At 50.0% G+C, this 16919-nt stretch overlaps 1 protein-coding gene and 1 long non-coding RNA gene across 13 annotated transcripts in view; one reads left to right on the forward strand and one right to left on the reverse strand.

Annotated features, from left to right (window-relative positions):
• Positions 1-376: 376 nt before the first annotated feature.
• Positions 377-11591, reverse strand: LOC132596816 (uncharacterized). 2 transcript variants are annotated; one of them, XR_009562859.1, is made up of 4 exons: positions 11385-11591; positions 6919-7040; positions 4315-4709; positions 377-1553 (listed from the first exon to the last, which is right to left on the reverse strand). It is a non-coding gene; the product is annotated as an uncharacterized lncRNA (long non-coding RNA). The 2 variants fall into 2 exon arrangements; XR_009562858.2 differs by having other exon boundaries at positions 381-1148.
• Positions 10125-16919, forward strand: part of CPEB1 (cytoplasmic polyadenylation element binding protein 1) — a 99922-nt gene continuing 93127 nt past the window's right edge. For 5 of the 11 annotated variants that reach the window (XM_060293792.1, XM_060293794.1, XM_060293795.1 and 2 more), the window contains exon 1: positions 10125-10259. In XM_060293792.1, the coding sequence (XP_060149775.1) occupies positions 10245-10259 (15 nt within the window). In that variant the 5' untranslated portion in view covers positions 10125-10244. Of the gene's footprint in view, positions 10260-10522; positions 10718-10879; positions 11033-16919 lie in introns of those variants that run through there. The other 6 variants (XM_060293797.1, XM_060293799.1, XM_060293796.1 and 3 more) reach the window with 4 other exon arrangements.

Raw genomic sequence — 16919 nt, forward strand, 5'->3', positions numbered from 1 at the left:
TGTTGTGCCAAAAGAAAAAAGAAAAGTTTGTAATCATGTACATTCAGGAACCGTGGATTGGCATACAGGAAGTTTATTTCCCACAGGCCTTCTCAGAGCCTTTATTATGCTAATGTGCATTGTGAGCCCCGCCCCCCACCCCACCACTCCTTCTAAGAAGGGCTACAGCTCACAGTGTTACCCTTACTTGGTTTTGACCTTGGGATGCCTTTGTCCCAGGACACCTTGATTGACTGTGTTACAGGATGCACGCTCCAGTGATAGTCTGAGACGTGGTGCCTCAGCCCTGATCCTCTGCAACCAAGACTCTAGTTCCTTGACCACACCTCCCCACAGCCCTGTCACTGAGCAAGTCTGTTTAGAGAAAGACGGGGTGAAGCAGGTGTGGCCCTCTTCTCAGGGAAGGAGAACAAAGGCAGTGCCAGGGGACAGCCCTTTCTCCGACTCCGGGGACTTGCTGGGCTCCGTGGCACCAGACAGCAGCTGGGGCCACTGCTTCACTGAGAGCCTTGGGGCCCCAAAGTCTCCCTGGGATCACTGTTTTTGTTGCTGCAGGTTCTGAGATGGGACTGATCCACCAGTCATGGGTCACTCGAACGGTGGACTTGTTCTCATTTTTGTCTCTGAACCAGCACTGCCCGCAACAGAAGAAAGAAGGTGGGAGCAATTTTCTAAGAAATTAGAACAAGGACCATCAGATAATTCTTTTTTTTTTTAATTAATTAATTTATTTATTTTTGGCTGCGTTGGGTCTTAGTTGCTGCGCGTGGGCTTTCTCTAGTGGCGGCGAGCGGGGACTACTCTTGGTTGTGGTGCACAGGCTTCTCATTGCAGTGGCTTCCCTTGTTGCGGAGGTTCAAAATATGTCAACTAGACATATTGGAGCGCGGGCTCTAGGCGTGCGAGCTTCAGTAGTTGTGGAGTGCGGGCTAATCAGTTGTGGCTCACGGGCTCTAGAGCGCAGGCTCAGTAGTTGTGGCGCACGGGCTTAGTTGCTCCGCGGCATGTGGGAACTTCCTGGACCAGGGCTCGAACCCGTGTCCCCTGCTTTGGCAGGCAAATTCTTAACCACTGCGCCACGAGGGAAATCCATCATCAGAGAATTCCTTACCAACTTGGACTTTGCAGCAAAGGCCCCAGAGTGGATTCTGTAGGAACCAGAAGTATATACGGTATGAACTCTAACATCCCTCAAGGAGCTTACAGCCCAGATTCCCAGAACCTCTTGGAAAGGGCACCAGGATCTCCAACCCTGGGTGAGAGTCCAGAGCACGGGAACCTTAGTCACAGCCCTGTGTTGGTTTCTCTGGAACGTGTCCCAGGCTGTGGGGTTAGCAATAACAACCCTTCTTAAGAAAATGATTCTCGAGCGTGAGATTGTCTCAGGGGAGAGGCAGGAGGCAGGAGAGCGAGGTTTAAGCAGGGAGAGTCCGAGTCAGCAGCTGGTCGGGAGAAGGAGCCCAGCCGGGAAGGCTGGGACTGCGGAAACAGGCAGAAGTAGCAATCTTCAACCCAGGACGGGGAAGGGACCCCATTATTTTCTAGGGAATGGTCTGTGGGGAGAAAACCTCAGTCAGAGGGGAAGGGAGAGTAGCTGCCCCCACCTCAGCGCAGCCCAGCCCATATCTTCCTGGACTCTAGGTCCATGGCCGAACCTTCCACAGCCCTGCCACGTCGGCATCCCCGAGTGAGTCTCTGCAGGGATAAGACAGGGCCTGCCCGGGACACACTGGTGGAAACAGATCAGACGTACAGGACCTGAGGGGGACCTCACTTCTCTCCAGAACATTCTTTCCAACCCATATCATAGCCTGTATTTTCTCACTGATCCAAGTCTCTGCCACTGTGGTCACAGGCCTCCTGGATCTTAATGTGTCCCATGAGAAGCACTGAGGGGCAACCATGGAGCTGTGGGATTCATGTGGGGCCCAGGACCTCAGAGCAGACTAGGAAGGGCTCTTAGGGCTCTGCTGGTGCACAGGGAGGGTTCGGGGGAGAGGGCCAGATATGGACAGAAGCACGGGGACTGGCACTGAGGCAGAATGTGCCCCCGGCGAGGGTCAGGTAGAGCATTAGTGAGGACTCAGGAGGTCCAAGTGTGGTCTGGGCTTGACCACAGGCCTTGACAGGTCAGAGGACAATGAACACAGTGAGGGGCTGAGAACAGGAGCCCAGTCCAGGATGGCTTCCAGGTGGTGCTCCGACAAGTGGCTAAAAGGAATGGCTTCAGTTTTTGGCCAGGTTGCTGTAGCTAGCTGGCTGCAATGACTGGGGAACAGATCCATCTAGGGATACTAAGGAAGCCACTACAAGGACCCCGAGCGGGGGGCATTAGCTGTGCCCGTGCCTGAACCCCCCAGCCTGTCAGCCCCAGGGCAAGCCCCTGGGCTAGTTCAGTACCTTCTGCTGGGCATCTTGAAGGTCACTTCTCAGCATAGCCTGCAGATCAAAGGGGTGGGTGTTGGGTATGTAACTCGCTGTGACACGATTTTCCCCAGCCTTACTGGGCAAAGAAGGAAAAATAGGAAAGTGCTGGACCCTCCCCCTGCCCCCCTCCACCGAGGCCTGGCTCCTGGACAGCCAGGATCCTCACCACCAATTTCTTCCCTGCCTCCCCAGCACATTCACGTCCCTCTTTGTCACTCTTAATTCCTACCATGGCTCCACATGCTGGGGGTAGGGGTGGGGAAAGGCCTGCCTTAGGCCCCTCCTTCCTCATCAAGCATTTGAACAGCCAACAAGTGCTGGGCACTGTGGTGGCAAAGAAGCTATGGGCTGATGACCAACCAGGACTGGGGTGTGAACCGTGGAGGGACTGCTCAGCCCAGTAGGTCCCGTCTCATTCCACCAGCCTGCAACTGGCTGCAGAGCCTGCTGGATTGGGAAAGCCCCAGCTCAGGGGTGGGGCAGGAGAGCGGCTGAGGGAGGGTGTGCATGGACCTGGGTCCTCAAGGAGGTGAGCTGGGTCTTCCTTCTATGATGGCCTGATCACTGTTGTCTCCCAGGGTCAAGAGAAAGATGGTGAACCAGCGCCTAAAAGGGTGAAGCCCAGGATGGGGTTTGGAGAACAGGGGGTAAAGTGGGGCACATCCAAAGGAAAAGCAGTGAGCACCTTCTTGGGTCTTCTGCTTGATGGTGCTGCCTAATCCCGTCGTCTCCTACCCCACTGTCTCTCCCCCATCCCACTGAGCTGTCTACTAAGAAAAAGCACTTAGGGCTGCCCTGTTTGATTCTGACCATGAGGAACCCCACCCCCATCCTGATTGCCCCATTACAGCTGAGGATGCTTTGGGGTCACTGAGGCTTGGGATAGTGCTGAGAAAGGTAAGCAATGCTGGGGATTACTTCTTATCTGAATGCCACTTTCACCCCGAACGTTACTTCTTATCTTGCTGCCAAGGACCCTCTGACTTTAGCCCCTTTTCAGATCTTCCACCCATGAGTCCACCTGAGTGGAGCTTCCCAATGGTGCCTGGAGAATAAAGGTTGCCAACAGCTCAGAAAAATTCTTCTGTCTGGGATCTTCCCAGACACGTATGTCCCTGTCTTTGGGACTGTTTTTTTAAAAAAAGTTCAAGTGTACTATTCATACAGTAAATTGTGCAAATCACAAGCGTGCAATCTGATGAGTTTTCATAGCCTGAACAACAACAACATCCAGGTCAAGAAACAGAGAGCAATAGCACACCTCCCTCCCTCGTAACCCCTTCCCGTCTGGGGCCGTGTTGTATTTCATTCAAAGATCGATCACAGAGCTCTGAAATGGTTCCACAGCAGTCTGCAAATGGCAATGGGATCCCAGAAGGCCAACACAGACTTGTGTCTGGCAATGCCAACACGGTGGCATATGCTGCTCTCTGGGGCTACTGGGGATGTGTTACCAGCAACCCCTGTGGCAGGGGCAGGGTGTGTGGAAATAAGTGGGGTTGTTTTCTTGTTTTGACTGAAGGAAAAATGTGAGGAAACAGCTCTGGGGGAGAAAGAACTCTTGAGGGCTTGGGCAAGGTGACCTTGATCGAAGTCTTGACGTGCCAGACCCCAGCATCTGCACTTGCAGAGGAAAGGCAGGAGGCTGGGAGAGGGTGAGGCTGGGTGAGGGTGAGGCATGGTCCTTCTCACTCGGACCAAGGCAAGACTGAGACCCTGGGCTCCTGACAAGAGTGGCTGCATACTCTCCAGTAAATCCCTAAACTTCAGCTTCCTCAGCTGCAAAACAAAGGGGAGGGACACTCAGGCTCCCACGTCCCTCCTTGCGCTGAGACCCTAGGCATCCTGTAACCCCTTTACAAGCATTTCAGGACAACTGGCACTCACCTTCAACTGCGATCAGTGAGGTAGCCGACCTCCAATGATCACTGCTTCCTGGCATTCGCACCCTGGTGTCATCCCCTCCTACATCTTATCAGGGCTGGTGTGTGTAAACAATAGGATACTGTAGACACGAGAGTATGTCATTTCTGAGATTAGTTTATGAAAGTCAATGCACCTCCATCTCAGTCTCTGTCTCTCTGGTCATTTGCTCTGGAGAAAGCCAGCAGCCCTCTGGAGAGGTCGGTGTGACAAGGAACTGAGTGAGCTCGAGGTGGAGCCAGGAGGCAGATCCAGGTCCAGGCAAAGCTTCAGATGACTGCGGTTCTGGCTGAGAGCTTGACTGCAACCTCAGGAGACAGCTTGAGCCAGAACTGCCCAGCTAAGTCAGTCTTGGAGTCCTGACTCTCAGAAATTGTGTGAGAGAACAAATATTTGTTGTTTTAGCCTGCTTAGTTTTGGGGTAACTTAACAGCATAAGTTAATACAATCCAGCCCTCGACCCATGTCCTAGGGTATTGAAAAAGTCCTCAGAGGAAGCCTGGGCCCCCAGCTCTGGCCTTCAGAGCAGTTTGCTCCCACATTCAGTGTCAGTGGCGTGCTGGAGCTGGCTCATGCTGGCTCGTGAGCGTCGAATGGGATCATACTGATGGTGTGAAATCAGCCACGGCAGAAGTATTTATGCCACAGAAATAGGTGACTACTGTAAATGACTCCTCTCTTGCAGCCAATTGTCAAACATTTATCAGCACACCACTGCCCTTGTCTCCATCCCTGTATCTCTTTAAACAATTATGATATATTTCAAGTTTAAAGAATAAAATAACAACCTCTTGTGTACTGATCACCCATTTTAAGAACTAAAGCACTCATCAATTCAGCAGACACCCCCTGTATCCCTAGTTTCACAAGCTCTTCCCTCCCAACGTGAAGTAAATCACTATTCTGAATTTTATGTTTATCAAGGCCATGCATTTTTGGGTACTTTTACTACATACAGATGTGTTCCTAAACAATATATTGTCCTTTGTGGTAGTAATGTACTGCATGTTTTAGAATTTTATATAAATGGCATTGTAGAGTATGTGTTCCCTGACATCCTACCTCTTTCTCTCAATGTTGTTTATGAGTCATCCATGTTGATATGATTAGCTTTATTTCATTTACTTTTACTTATATACAGTATATTCCATTGTATGACTAGACCACAATTTATCAAGCCACTCTCCTGTCGGTAGGCATTTAAGGTATTTTATTGGGTTGGCCAAAAAATTCGTTCAGGTTTTTCCATAAGATATTATGGAAAAACCCGAAAGAACCTTTTGGCCAACACAATATTTTATTTTTGCAATTAAAAAAATTATTTTTTTATTTTTGCAATTTTGAATAACACACCTATCGGCATTTTAAACTCCTGCCTCTTTTAACACGTGCGAAAGTTTCTCTAACACATTTCCCTGGGAGTGGCATTCCTGGGTCATAGAGTATACATACCTGCAACTTAACAACATTGCCAAATTGCTCACCAGAGTAGCTGTACTTCAAGTCAAGAATGTTCACAGCACCCTCATTCATAATAGTCCAGTTCACATTGCCAATCACTAGGAGAATGGGGAAACAAATATGGTATATCCATACAATGGAATACTACTTAGCAATAAAAAGGACTTAACTGCTGCTACCTGCAGCAACATGGATGAATCTCACAGATGCTATGTTGAATGAAAGAACCTAAAAGTTTATATGAAGTCCTAAAACAGGCAGAATGAGTCTGTGAGGAAAGCAGTTAGAATATTAGTTGTCTCAAGGAGAGGTGGATGAAGTGGGAAGAGGTATGATGGAACCCTTTGGGCTTCTGGAAGGATTCCATGCCTTGACGTGGGTGGTGGTTACCTGGGTATGTATGTAGGTAAAATACATCAAGCTGTATACCTAAGATTGTGCACTCTGTGTGCTCTCTGTATGTGGGTTGTTACCCCTCAATTTAAAAAATGTAGAAAACAAAAGCCACAACCAAAGTGGCTGAACCAGTTTACACCCTCACTGGCAGTGAGCCTGCTACTAGGATAGTGAGACTTTTCATTTTGCCTATCTAGGAGGTGTGAAATGGTATCCTACTATGTTTCCCTGGTTATTGGTGAGCCATTCCCATCTTTTGCCCATTTTTCTATTCGCCTCATTGTAAAGTTCTTATATATTTTGGCAATGAGTCCTTTGTAGATCGTGTATTGCAAATATACCTTCTACCAGTGTATGACTTGTCTTTTCAAGTTTTAAACATCTTTTGATAAAACAAAGGTTTAAATTCCAATGTGATCAAATTTATCAATTTTCCTTTATACTCTGTGCTTGTTGTTCCATATTTACAGAATTTGCCTGCACTATGAGGTAATAAAAATATTCTCCTAATACTGTTTTCTAAAAAAATTTCCAAGTAATGCTGTATACATTTGTATTTTTAACCCACTTAAAATTTACATTTGTGTATGATGAAAGGTGGCGCTGATCTACTTTCTTTTATCCCACTTAAATGAGCAGGAAAAAGAACAACATGGTTTCTTCTGCACAGAGCTTGGCAAAAGCCAAGTAGACACTATGTGCTCACTTTACCTTGTGGTCTTGAGTTCCTAAATGAATCTCCCTTCTGAGCTTTTCCAACCAGGAAAATTATTTTCTCCCTGCAGTCTCTTTTCTTCTTTTAGCTCTCTGCCTGCTGTGGAGGCACTGAACACCTGAGAATATAAAAGAATACAGGGTCCCCCTAGTACATGCATTTAAAACTTAGTCCAGCCAATTACAGTTACACTTAAAACCTGTATTGTAAATCTGGGGCTTGACTGCAGAGATGGTGCCAGGCATAGCTGGGCTCAAAGGGTATTTGTTGACTGGGAGAATGGATAATGCTGCCTGTTTGTTCCTGCTACTTCTGCCAGTGACCAGCTGTGGGGACCTGACCAAGTCATTTAATGCCTCCACCTCTGCCCCTTTCCACACCCCTCCCTGTGGATCATGGACATCTTCTAGTCAGGGGTACTGTTCTTCCTGTATAACCTGCAAGCCTGGCCAAGTCAGGGCAGGGAGACAGGACTGACCAAACACATGACTATATGTGCACTCAGCCACCCTTTCCTTCACTGTCTGGTGAGGGCTGGGGTCAGTCAGAAAGAAGTGCACACATCAGGGTGCTGGACATTTTGTACTTAACTGGTTAAGGCTTCAGGCACTGAAGCCAGAAGACTGCCTGGGTTTGAGTCCTCACTCTTCCACTTCTAGCTGGGAATTCTTGAGCTAGTTACTTAATTTCTCTGAGCTTTAGTTTCCTTGTCTGCAAATGGGTTAACAGGTAAAACACTTAGAACTGTGCCAAGCACATAGTAAGTGCTCAGTGAAGATCAGCTATTACTATTACCTGCAACAGAAAGTTTAGGAAGAGGGATTTTATGCAGCAGAAATTTCTGTTCCACGTCACCTGAAAGATCATTTTCTTCTGGCTGGGAGTTTTAAAATATGAAAGAGCTCCCAGATACTGTTCCCTTGGGCACTGTTCCAGGTTTCGGATTCTTATCTTCCTCAGCTTTGGGTCAGGGAAGAGAAAGGGATGGAAAGGATGAGCTGCATGAGGCCCCTGGACATGCTGGGCTTGACTCTTTTAATTTGAATTAGTGACCAAATTTAAAATTAGGAAGATTTCACATTAAAAAAGAAAACAAAACTGCATTTCCAGCTTGTCTTGAAAGATCTGGCTGGGCTGGGACATCATTCCTGCACGGTATCCAACAGATAACTGCCCTTTTAGATGTGCCTTGGGCCTTCTTGGTGCTGTCATCCACCCTCACTTGGCTCCTGGGCTGTAGGTATTTGGGTGTGGCACCCCCTGAGAGGACAAGCAAGATACACTACCTCTGATGAGTTGTCCTATGCTGTTTGTGGGCCAGGGTGAGACTTGTGGGCGGGTTGCTCCTAGAGAAGGAAGAGCCCCAGGTAGGGCCTGGAGTGGGAGGGTTCCAGGGAAGCTAAACCAGAAGGTGTGGTTTCCTGGGCAGCTGAAATGGGCCATCTTGAGGAGGGAGGGCAAGTGGGTAAGGGGTGCCGGGGCCCCGTCTTGCTCTGCCCCTGCAGCCATCACCTCTCTGCCCATGACCTCAGCAACCCAAGGAAGCTCCTGAACGGGGATATTCTATGGATGGAGATTGGCCAACTCTCATTGCTAACACTGGGTCCTTCTGTGGACTTCTACTCCAGCATCTGTTTTTTTTTTTTTTTTTTTGCTGTACGCAGGCCTCTCACTGTTGTGGCCTCTCCCATTGCGGAGCACAGGCTCTGGACGCGCAGGCTCAGCGGCCATGGCTCACGGGCCTAGCCGCTCCGCGGCATGTGGGATCTTCCCGGACCGGGGCACGAACCCGTGTCCCTTGAATCGGCAGGCGGACTCTCAACCACTGTGCCACCAGGGAAGCCCTCCAGCATCTGTTCTTACCCTCACCTTCTCCCATTACTGTAATACTCCTGCAATCGTAGGCTAGACCTTGCCTTCCTCTCCTTCCATTGCCTCTGCACTCCCTCCCCTTAGCCATTAGATCCAGGCCAGCCTCACCAGCCTGCCGGGAAGGCAGCAGACTTGTCCTCTCAACTTCCAGGAAGAACCTTAAGCATAGTAAGTGCTTTATAAAATAGTATTATGTTGATGAGGTAACACATGTACAACCCTTGGTAATGCTCAACAAACGCTGATTCCTTTCCTCCCCACCCCAATCCCTTGTTTCCCCCTTTTTTTCTGTCAAACCTCTACTAAGTCTCTAGTAACATCTCAAAATTTTGAGACCTGATACTGCCATTCCCCTGTTTACAATTCTTAATAGTTCCCTGCTGTCTGCAAAATAAAGGCCTTTCACAAAGTGCGCCCAAGCTTCCGTCCTGCGGTATCGGCACGCATTATCCTCCATCCTGGGCAGATTGAGCCACTCTGTTCAGTCCTCCTTCTCAGTCTTTGCTTGATCTCCCTGCCTGGAACGCCACCTCCGCCTCTGTGCCTGACTGGGGCTTCCGGTCCGCTCCCGCCCCGGCTACCCCAGGACGCCTTTCCTGACAACAGCCCAACCCACGGTGGTCTCTCTTGCCCTGTGACCCCCGCTGTCTCTTGTCCCCTCTCCGAGAAGTTTCCTATTGCAGCCTGGAAAGAGCGTCGGAAGCAGTTTCGTCAGGTAACTGTGGTGCAGAGAGGACCCCTGGTGTCTTTGGAACTTTCCGGAATCCCCAGACGCCCGCGCACCCAACTCCCCACCCCACCCCCGTTCCAGCACACGGGGCAGCCAATCTAGAGTGAGTGTGCCTGCTGGAGCCTGGGAGTGAAGGCTCGGACATGGGCGCGTAGGGTGGGCTCTTGCCCTGGAGGGGTCCTTGGAATAAAAGGAGCGTGGACGCTGTAAAGGCGGCTTTACTGACAAAGCACATGGCCGCCCCGTCGCAGGAGCTTGTGAATCGCGTCCTATTTCATAAGGGTTAAACTGAGGCCCCAAAGAGGTAAATGACTTGACCAGGGTCACTAGGTGAGTGGCATGCCCCACTTGGGCCCCTGGCTCTCGTGTGTGTGTGCGTGTGTGTGCGTGTGTAAGCCGTGGCCCGCAACGGCTGCAGCCGCCGAGCCCGCCTCCGTTCGGGAGCCCGCCTCCGTTCGGTAGCCCGGCTCCGGGTGGGCGGTGGAGCCCTCCGCCCGGCCTGGTGGAAGGGGCGGGGCCCCGGGCGGGGCCGACACAGGTGCTCCGCATACGGCCGGCGGGGGGGAAGGGGCGGCTCCGCGGGGCTTTATAAGCGGCCCCGGGTGCACGGCCGTGCGCGGCTCGCTGCAAAAATAGTGCCCACGTGTCTGTACGTCCCTCGCCGCGCCGGCCAGACGCCTGCCGGCCGGTCCGTCCGTCCCGCTGAGCCACGCCAGCCCCATGGCGTTCCCGCTGGTAAGAGCTGCTCACCGCCCGCCCGGGCGGGGCTGGGCGGGGCCGCGGTCCGTGTCGCGGCAGCTAACGGTCCGCGCGCAACCTCGGCCGGTCCGCGGTACCCTCCTTTCCCGCCCCCACCCGTGCGCGCAAGTCCCGGGCGGGGCGCGAGTCACGTGCCCGCGAGCGTGGGGCCTCGTGGAGGGGTGTGTGGCGAAGGGGGGGGTAGGGAGCCTCCTCGTGACTCAGGGCCTTTGGGCTTAAAGGCGCCGCGGCTCTCCGGGGGCGGCCGGTGGGGCCTCCGAGCTGCGTTGCAGACGCCCGTTGGCCTCGAGTGTCTGTCCAGACGGGAGCAGACCGGACGGAAGGGCGCCCCCGCGCCCGGAACATTTCTTTTTCCCGCAGCCGTCGCACGTGAGAGTCTAAGCCACAAGCGCTCCTGGGAGCTCACGCGCCTGGCAGCGACCCCCGCGAATCTCGTTCGTACCCAGTGGGCAGCGGGGAAGGGCGGCCGGGGCGGGGCGGGGCTGCTGGCGGCGAAGACCTTTGCGCTGGGCCTCGGTTCAAGGGAGAGCGCCACGACGGCAGTGGGCGCGTCTCCTTTAAGGCGGAGGGATTAGGCCCCTCGTGCCGTCCGCGCGCGCTTCTTTGGCCCGTGAGGTCACGTGGCTTCACACGTTCGTTAGGCGCAGGAGCTGGAGTTCTGGGGCGGGGTTGGCTAGGTAGGGTCGGGCGCTGGAGGGTGGCCGGCACGTGCAAAGCGGCTTTGCGCTGGGGAGCCCCGCGGCACAGAGGTAGGTCCTGGGGGCATGGGCGGGGGTCCTGCAGGCCGCGGAGGTGCCCCAGGCGTGGAGCTGACCTAAGCCGCGCCAGCTTCGGTTTTCCCCACCCCGAGTTCTCTGACCGCGGAGAAGCGTGCGTGTGGCCTTGGCTTTGTCATTCTCTCAGCCCAAGACCAGACCAGGTTCCCAGACTCGGGTGGGTGTTGGCGCGGGCCCAGCGCTGGTTTCGGGTTTGGCGGAGCAGTGGCTGGGGGCACAGCCTGGTTGCTTCGCTTGGTCAGCACGCAGGTTAGAAAGGCCTGTGCCTGCACTGAGCCCCCGGGGCGGGGAGGGGGGGTACTCAGACCAGGAAAAGGTTACTCACCTTTGGTTGTCCCACTTGGCGTCATTCCCCGGTTTTTTCTTCGCGTGAGTGTTGTCTGCAGTCAAGTCGACCCTGACTTTCTTGCGTCATTCCCAGAGGACCCGGGCAGGCCAGGGTCCTTGTAAGTGGCCCAGCGCCGCCCACAGGACTGAGAAAGCCCGAGCGGATACTTGCGCTCTGGAGCACGTCCTCGCGTGCACAGGTTATTTTTTGGTGGCATTTCGCACGGTGCAAGCGGTCCTGCGCTATGATTGCGCTCGCGAAGCAAGTGGGAAGCACGGAGACTCCACGACAGTGCTCAGAGCCGGGGGTGCCGGCTGTGACCCCCTCCCCCACCCCACCCCGCAAGCCCGGCTCTGCTTAGCGCTGCATTTCGTTGGCAGCTGCCTCCTTTGGTCTCCCTGGCTACCGATCTGCTGCCTTGCTCTCTCGCTGGCACCTGAGTAAACTGCTGGGCGAGGGGCGAGGGGGGTTCGCTGGTATCCACAGGTGTACCGCCTGCCTCTGGTCTGCCCCTCAGGTGACGGTGCTGACATGTGCCAGCTGGAAGTGTCTGTCTCCTGAGAATAGTTTGCACCCTTAGGTTCAGGTTCTGTTTGAGCTTAGGGACACAGGCTGGGTTAAAAACAAAAATAAATCGCAACAGGCGGAAGGAAACCTTGGAAACTTCAGGCTGGTGGTGGTTTTCCTGGTTGGTTGATTGGTTTTTGTCGTAGGTAGAAGGGAAGTGGAAGGAAGTTCTGCTTCTGGAGCTCCGTGGAGCTCAGGGCTGTCGGAGCCCCTCAGGAGAGTAGAGTTCAGGGCTGACCGCGGGTCTTGGAGCGTCCTCGTTGAGCTCGCTTTGAGCTGCACTGTATTCCCGTTGCTGCAGTTTGGCTTTTGCCACAGCGATGTAATTTAAACTTGAGGAGTGGTTTGGCAGTACGTGCTCGGTTTATAGAACTAGGATTAGGAAGTTGACTACTCTATAAAGTCAGTCTTTATAGTATAGAAATACTTGCCATCCCGCCTCCGGAGGGTTGTCTTATAAACATCCCGCTGGCCCAGGCTCCCCTGTGGGGAAGGGGAACTGTGCCGGCCTGTACAGCCGGCAGGAGGTTGGAGAGCGAATGCGTGTGTCGAGTGACCATGGAAACATGAGCAGTTTGGATTGAGCCTTAGGCACTTGGTGCAGGAATGTTTCTGTGGTCTTGTCTTTCTTTCCTGCGGTCCCAGTACCAGTGTCTGTGAGTCAGTAAGTGGAGGAAGGTGATAAAAGTAGTGCGGCTCCATGCTCAACACCCAACTTGTTAAGAGGTTAATGATAATAGCTGTCTTTGTAAGTTTTTTCAGGGGTGACCAAGCAACTTATTTTGTTTTTAATCCTTAAAATGGGTTGCAAACCCAAATCCCTACAGGGGCCTGAGGTAACAGAAATGAGTAAATGGAAAGAAAGTAAAGTAGTGCCTACTGAACTACAGAATTTGCTTAAAGGAGAGCCAGTAGCCTGGTTCTTGGCCATGCAGAAGTGTGGGCCCAGAGTTCATGAATCTTTGACTTTTTTCCTAGTTAAGCTGCCAATCTCTGTTTTTTACATGTAGCAATTAAAAAATTGAGAACACTGGATGGTTCAAAGTCTCTGAAGATTGGATTCAACCTGAGGGCTAGTTTGGGGTCTTTGTCTTAAAACATCCCTTTTAGATTTTTCTCCCTATTTTGCAGATGATGAAACAGGCTTAGAAATCAAGTCAGGAGGCTATCAAGTGATAAAACCAGTGTGTGAACCTAGGTCTTTCTGGTGCCATAGCTGAACCTATGGTATTATGTGTATTCCCGTATGTCAGAGGGGTCAAGGGGTTATTGGTGGTGTGCATTGTATAGAAATGCAGTGGTCTATGGGCTGGTCACATTCATAGGCAAAGTGAGCCTTAACTGCATTGGAGGGAATCTCTGGTTGCTGTGGAAGTCAGTGTGGGTCTTCTGAGCGTTAGCACAGCAGTGTTGATGTCAGGAGGAATGTGCTGTGTCTATCATTCCATAATGTGTGTCAGAGCAGTTAGCTGATTCTGAGAGAGCCAGAGGTCTGGAGAAGTCAGGCTCCTCCCACTGTGGGGGTGACCCTCCCAAACCTCTACACAAAAGACTGTCCTCTTTCAGGACAGTTAAATTTCAGCAACATTTCCCTTCTGAGACTAGGCATATTTGAAATTATGGTTTTGTAAGACCTGTGAAAGTAGAATGGGGCTTATTAAATCTCACCTTTTTTCTCTTAGCTAAAATTTCCATAATTCTGTCTTTTAGATTTCCAGGCAGAATTAATAAGGGTTTTAGCAGTATGTGGTAAAATCTGGGATAAGCTCCCAGGGCATAAAAGAGCCCTGCACCAGGACTAAGGAGCTGGCGTTTCATTCTGGGCAACACTTAGAATCTTAGTGTATAATCCACGGTAGCAGATGTAAAGGGATGTGTACCTTTATTTCTGTATCTTATTCCCAAAGGATTTAAAGCATAAGGAAGTGAAGAGCATATTCTGAGATGTTGTCAAAGGAATATTTCAGTGAGAATGCAGACTCACATACACACCAGAAAACTTTTTTTTACCTGTGGTCTGGGAAGTTTTTGGAAAGATGGAAACTTTAAAATGTTACTTGTCCCCGGCTGCTGCTTTAGCTACCTTTACAGGCCAGGGTCTCAGCTGCGAGTTCAGTGTTTGTGAATTTGGTGAAGGGGAATCGTGAGATGACTCAAGTAGCTCTCTGCTCGTATTTTAGTGTTTATATGCTAGGTAATATCTGTGCAAAGTTTTTCATTCATTGTTTTCAGCTGAATGTTCCCTATAATTGTTAGCTGTTTGTTTAAAGGGCAGATTAATTAGTGGGTAGTACTTCTGGCTTGAAGTTTGGGATAGAAATGCATACCAAACCCAGATATTAGTGTTTAGGCTGCTGTCTTCAGTAGCTAGTGGTGGAGGCAGTAGAAGAATCATGGGCTCAAATAGCAAATTATTTTCTCTCATATGGAAGAGCTCTACTAATCCCATCCTGTTCTGCAAATCTGCTTTTCCTAGGCAGTATCTAAGCTGTACTGACTCCGGGGAGAACTTGCCAGAAAGCCTGGGGGTAGGGGATGAGGGATAGGAAGAGGGTTGGACTTAAGAGGTTGGAGTGGAGGAACTTACATAAAGAATTTTTGCTTCTCTCTGTTGTTTGAGTTAAAACCAAGATGCATTGCTTGCACCCTTTCAGTATTTGGATACTGCTGACCCCGCCTCCTTTGCCCCACATACTGCAGCTTTGAAAATGCCCTTTTTCTTTCCTGCCATTGTTGGAGCCTGATTTTAGTTATACCTGTGTATGAGAGCTTGTCATCTTCTGGAAGCACACAGATTCCAGGTGTTGAAAGTTTTTATGTTCAAGATAGGACCCCCCAAAACAAGGCATTTTTCAGTTACAGTAAACTGGCTGAAAAGATTGAACTAAAAAATACATAATATGTATAATATTTCATATTTTTCATAGGGAAATTACCTGACTTTGCATAAGAAGTCAGTATCCAAATTTGAGAGTGTTAAATTTACATTGTAGACAAAATTTTCAGAGTTTTGTTACTGAGATTTAAAAAGACTCCTGTTAGGAACTATTTTGTTTACTCAGTATATAATGTGTTTTTAAGTAACACAGGTGTGGGGGAAATATTCCTGGTTAAATAGGGTTGAGCTTTGCTTTCAGCGGTGCAGAAGAACACTTAGGCATGGATAGCTTTTGAATTCTACTTCACTTTTCAATATTCCTGTATGGTTAGAGTACCCTTTTGATTTTTAAGGCATTTTGTGATGACTTTCCTTGAGGTAATTGGAGAATTCCCAGAGGGCAGGTCTAAAGATTGATTTGTGTGCTAAAAATGGGTCACAGTTGTGTGTAGCTGCTGATTCTGGGAGTAACTTGACTTCTAATAGTGTGACTGGTTTCTTTATTCTTGGCCAGCATAATATGCTGACAAACTATCATCTTGACAGGCTTAGCGCCCTGAAGTTTTCTTTGATAAAGGTGGGGGAGTAGCTCTCCTCTTGTTGAAGGAAAGCATTTACCTTGAAGGGCAGGTTGGGTTTCTTTGTGTCTTTTGACAGAACACTTAATCTCTTACTACTTAACACCTGTGCTCTCTGCATTCTGGCTTTGTGCTCCTGGCTTCTGGCTCTGACACCATCTGTCTCCTGAGTCTGCCCTTTCTCCTGAGACTTTTTTAAGCTGTACGTTTGGAATTGTTTTGAAGCTCAGGAGGTGTTGGAGACCTGTCTGCCTCCCAGGTATAACTTGGAGTTGACACCAAGCCTGGATTATAGTGTCTCAGTATGTTCACGGATGAGGAGAATTAAGCTTAGCATGAAAAATGGTTATTTATACAGTGAGAGGATGATAGAACCAAAACTGGAACCCAGGTCTCTTTTATTTCCAGACTAGTGTTATTTCTGGAATTCACGCACCTTGCTCTTTGTTATATTGATCTCTCATTATCTTTCATTTTACTTAAAATTTCCACTTGGTTCATAAGACTCTGGTTTCCTAGTTTTTCTTCTTTTCTCTGGTCTTTTCTCGTCCTGGCACTCACAGGCTTCCTCCTCCTCCCCGTGGATGCCACATTCCTCGTGGCTCATTCTGTTGGCTCATTTTTGTTCTCTTTTACAGAGGGCCTGTGTGTTCCTATAGCACCAGGTCACGTTTTAGGTTGAGCTCTTTTTGCCCTGATTGTTCTCAAGAACCATAGTTGTGATTAGCTTACTGAATGAATGTGTCTATCTGAGGCATATTAAACCTAGGAGGTCTCAAAACTACCAATTTCTTCCTTTTCCTCATCTTCTGGGGCTAATCTAATTATATCCCTTCTACCCAATTACTAGTCAGTTTTTTTCTGACTAGGGTCTAGTGTCCTCTTGGGGGAAAGAACTGTGTTTGGGTGTTTTTTTGTTTTAATTTTTTTTTTTAACCCTGAAGGCCCCAGTACAGATGGATGCTAGGTAAATACGTACTTGTAGCTTTCGTTCGGAAACCTCTCCCCAGTTTCTGTAACGATAAAGCCTTGATGTTATCTAACTCTTGTCTCCCTTAACTCCTGTGTATCCTTTTATCCGTTCTCCATTCCCATTGCTACCACTAGTTCAGGTCTCCCTTGGATGAATATTTTCAGTCTGCTTTTCTACCTTCCTCCTCAGTTATTCCTGCCTATTCAATATCTACCGCTCTGTGTGGAGCTGTGTCATAGTAATGTAATGGTCTTATTGTTCCCAGACACATTCCTCAGACCCGCAGTCCTTGGGTCTTTTTTATTTTTGGCTGTGTTGGGTCTTTGTTGCTGCGCACGGGCTTTCTGTAGTTGTGGCAAGTGGGGGCTATTCTTCGTTGCGGTGTGCGGGCTTCTCATTGCGGTGGCTTCTCGTTGCGGAGCACAGGCTCTAGGCTCTAGAGCGCAGACTCAGTAGTTGTGGCGCACTGGCTTAGTTGCTCAAATCTTACAGTTGCATGTGGGATCTTCTCGGACCAGGGCTCGAATCCGTGTCCC

This window comes from Globicephala melas, chromosome 2 (assembly GCF_963455315.2).
Source record: "Globicephala melas chromosome 2, mGloMel1.2, whole genome shotgun sequence".
Classification (NCBI taxonomy): Eukaryota; Metazoa; Chordata; class Mammalia; order Artiodactyla; family Delphinidae; genus Globicephala; species Globicephala melas.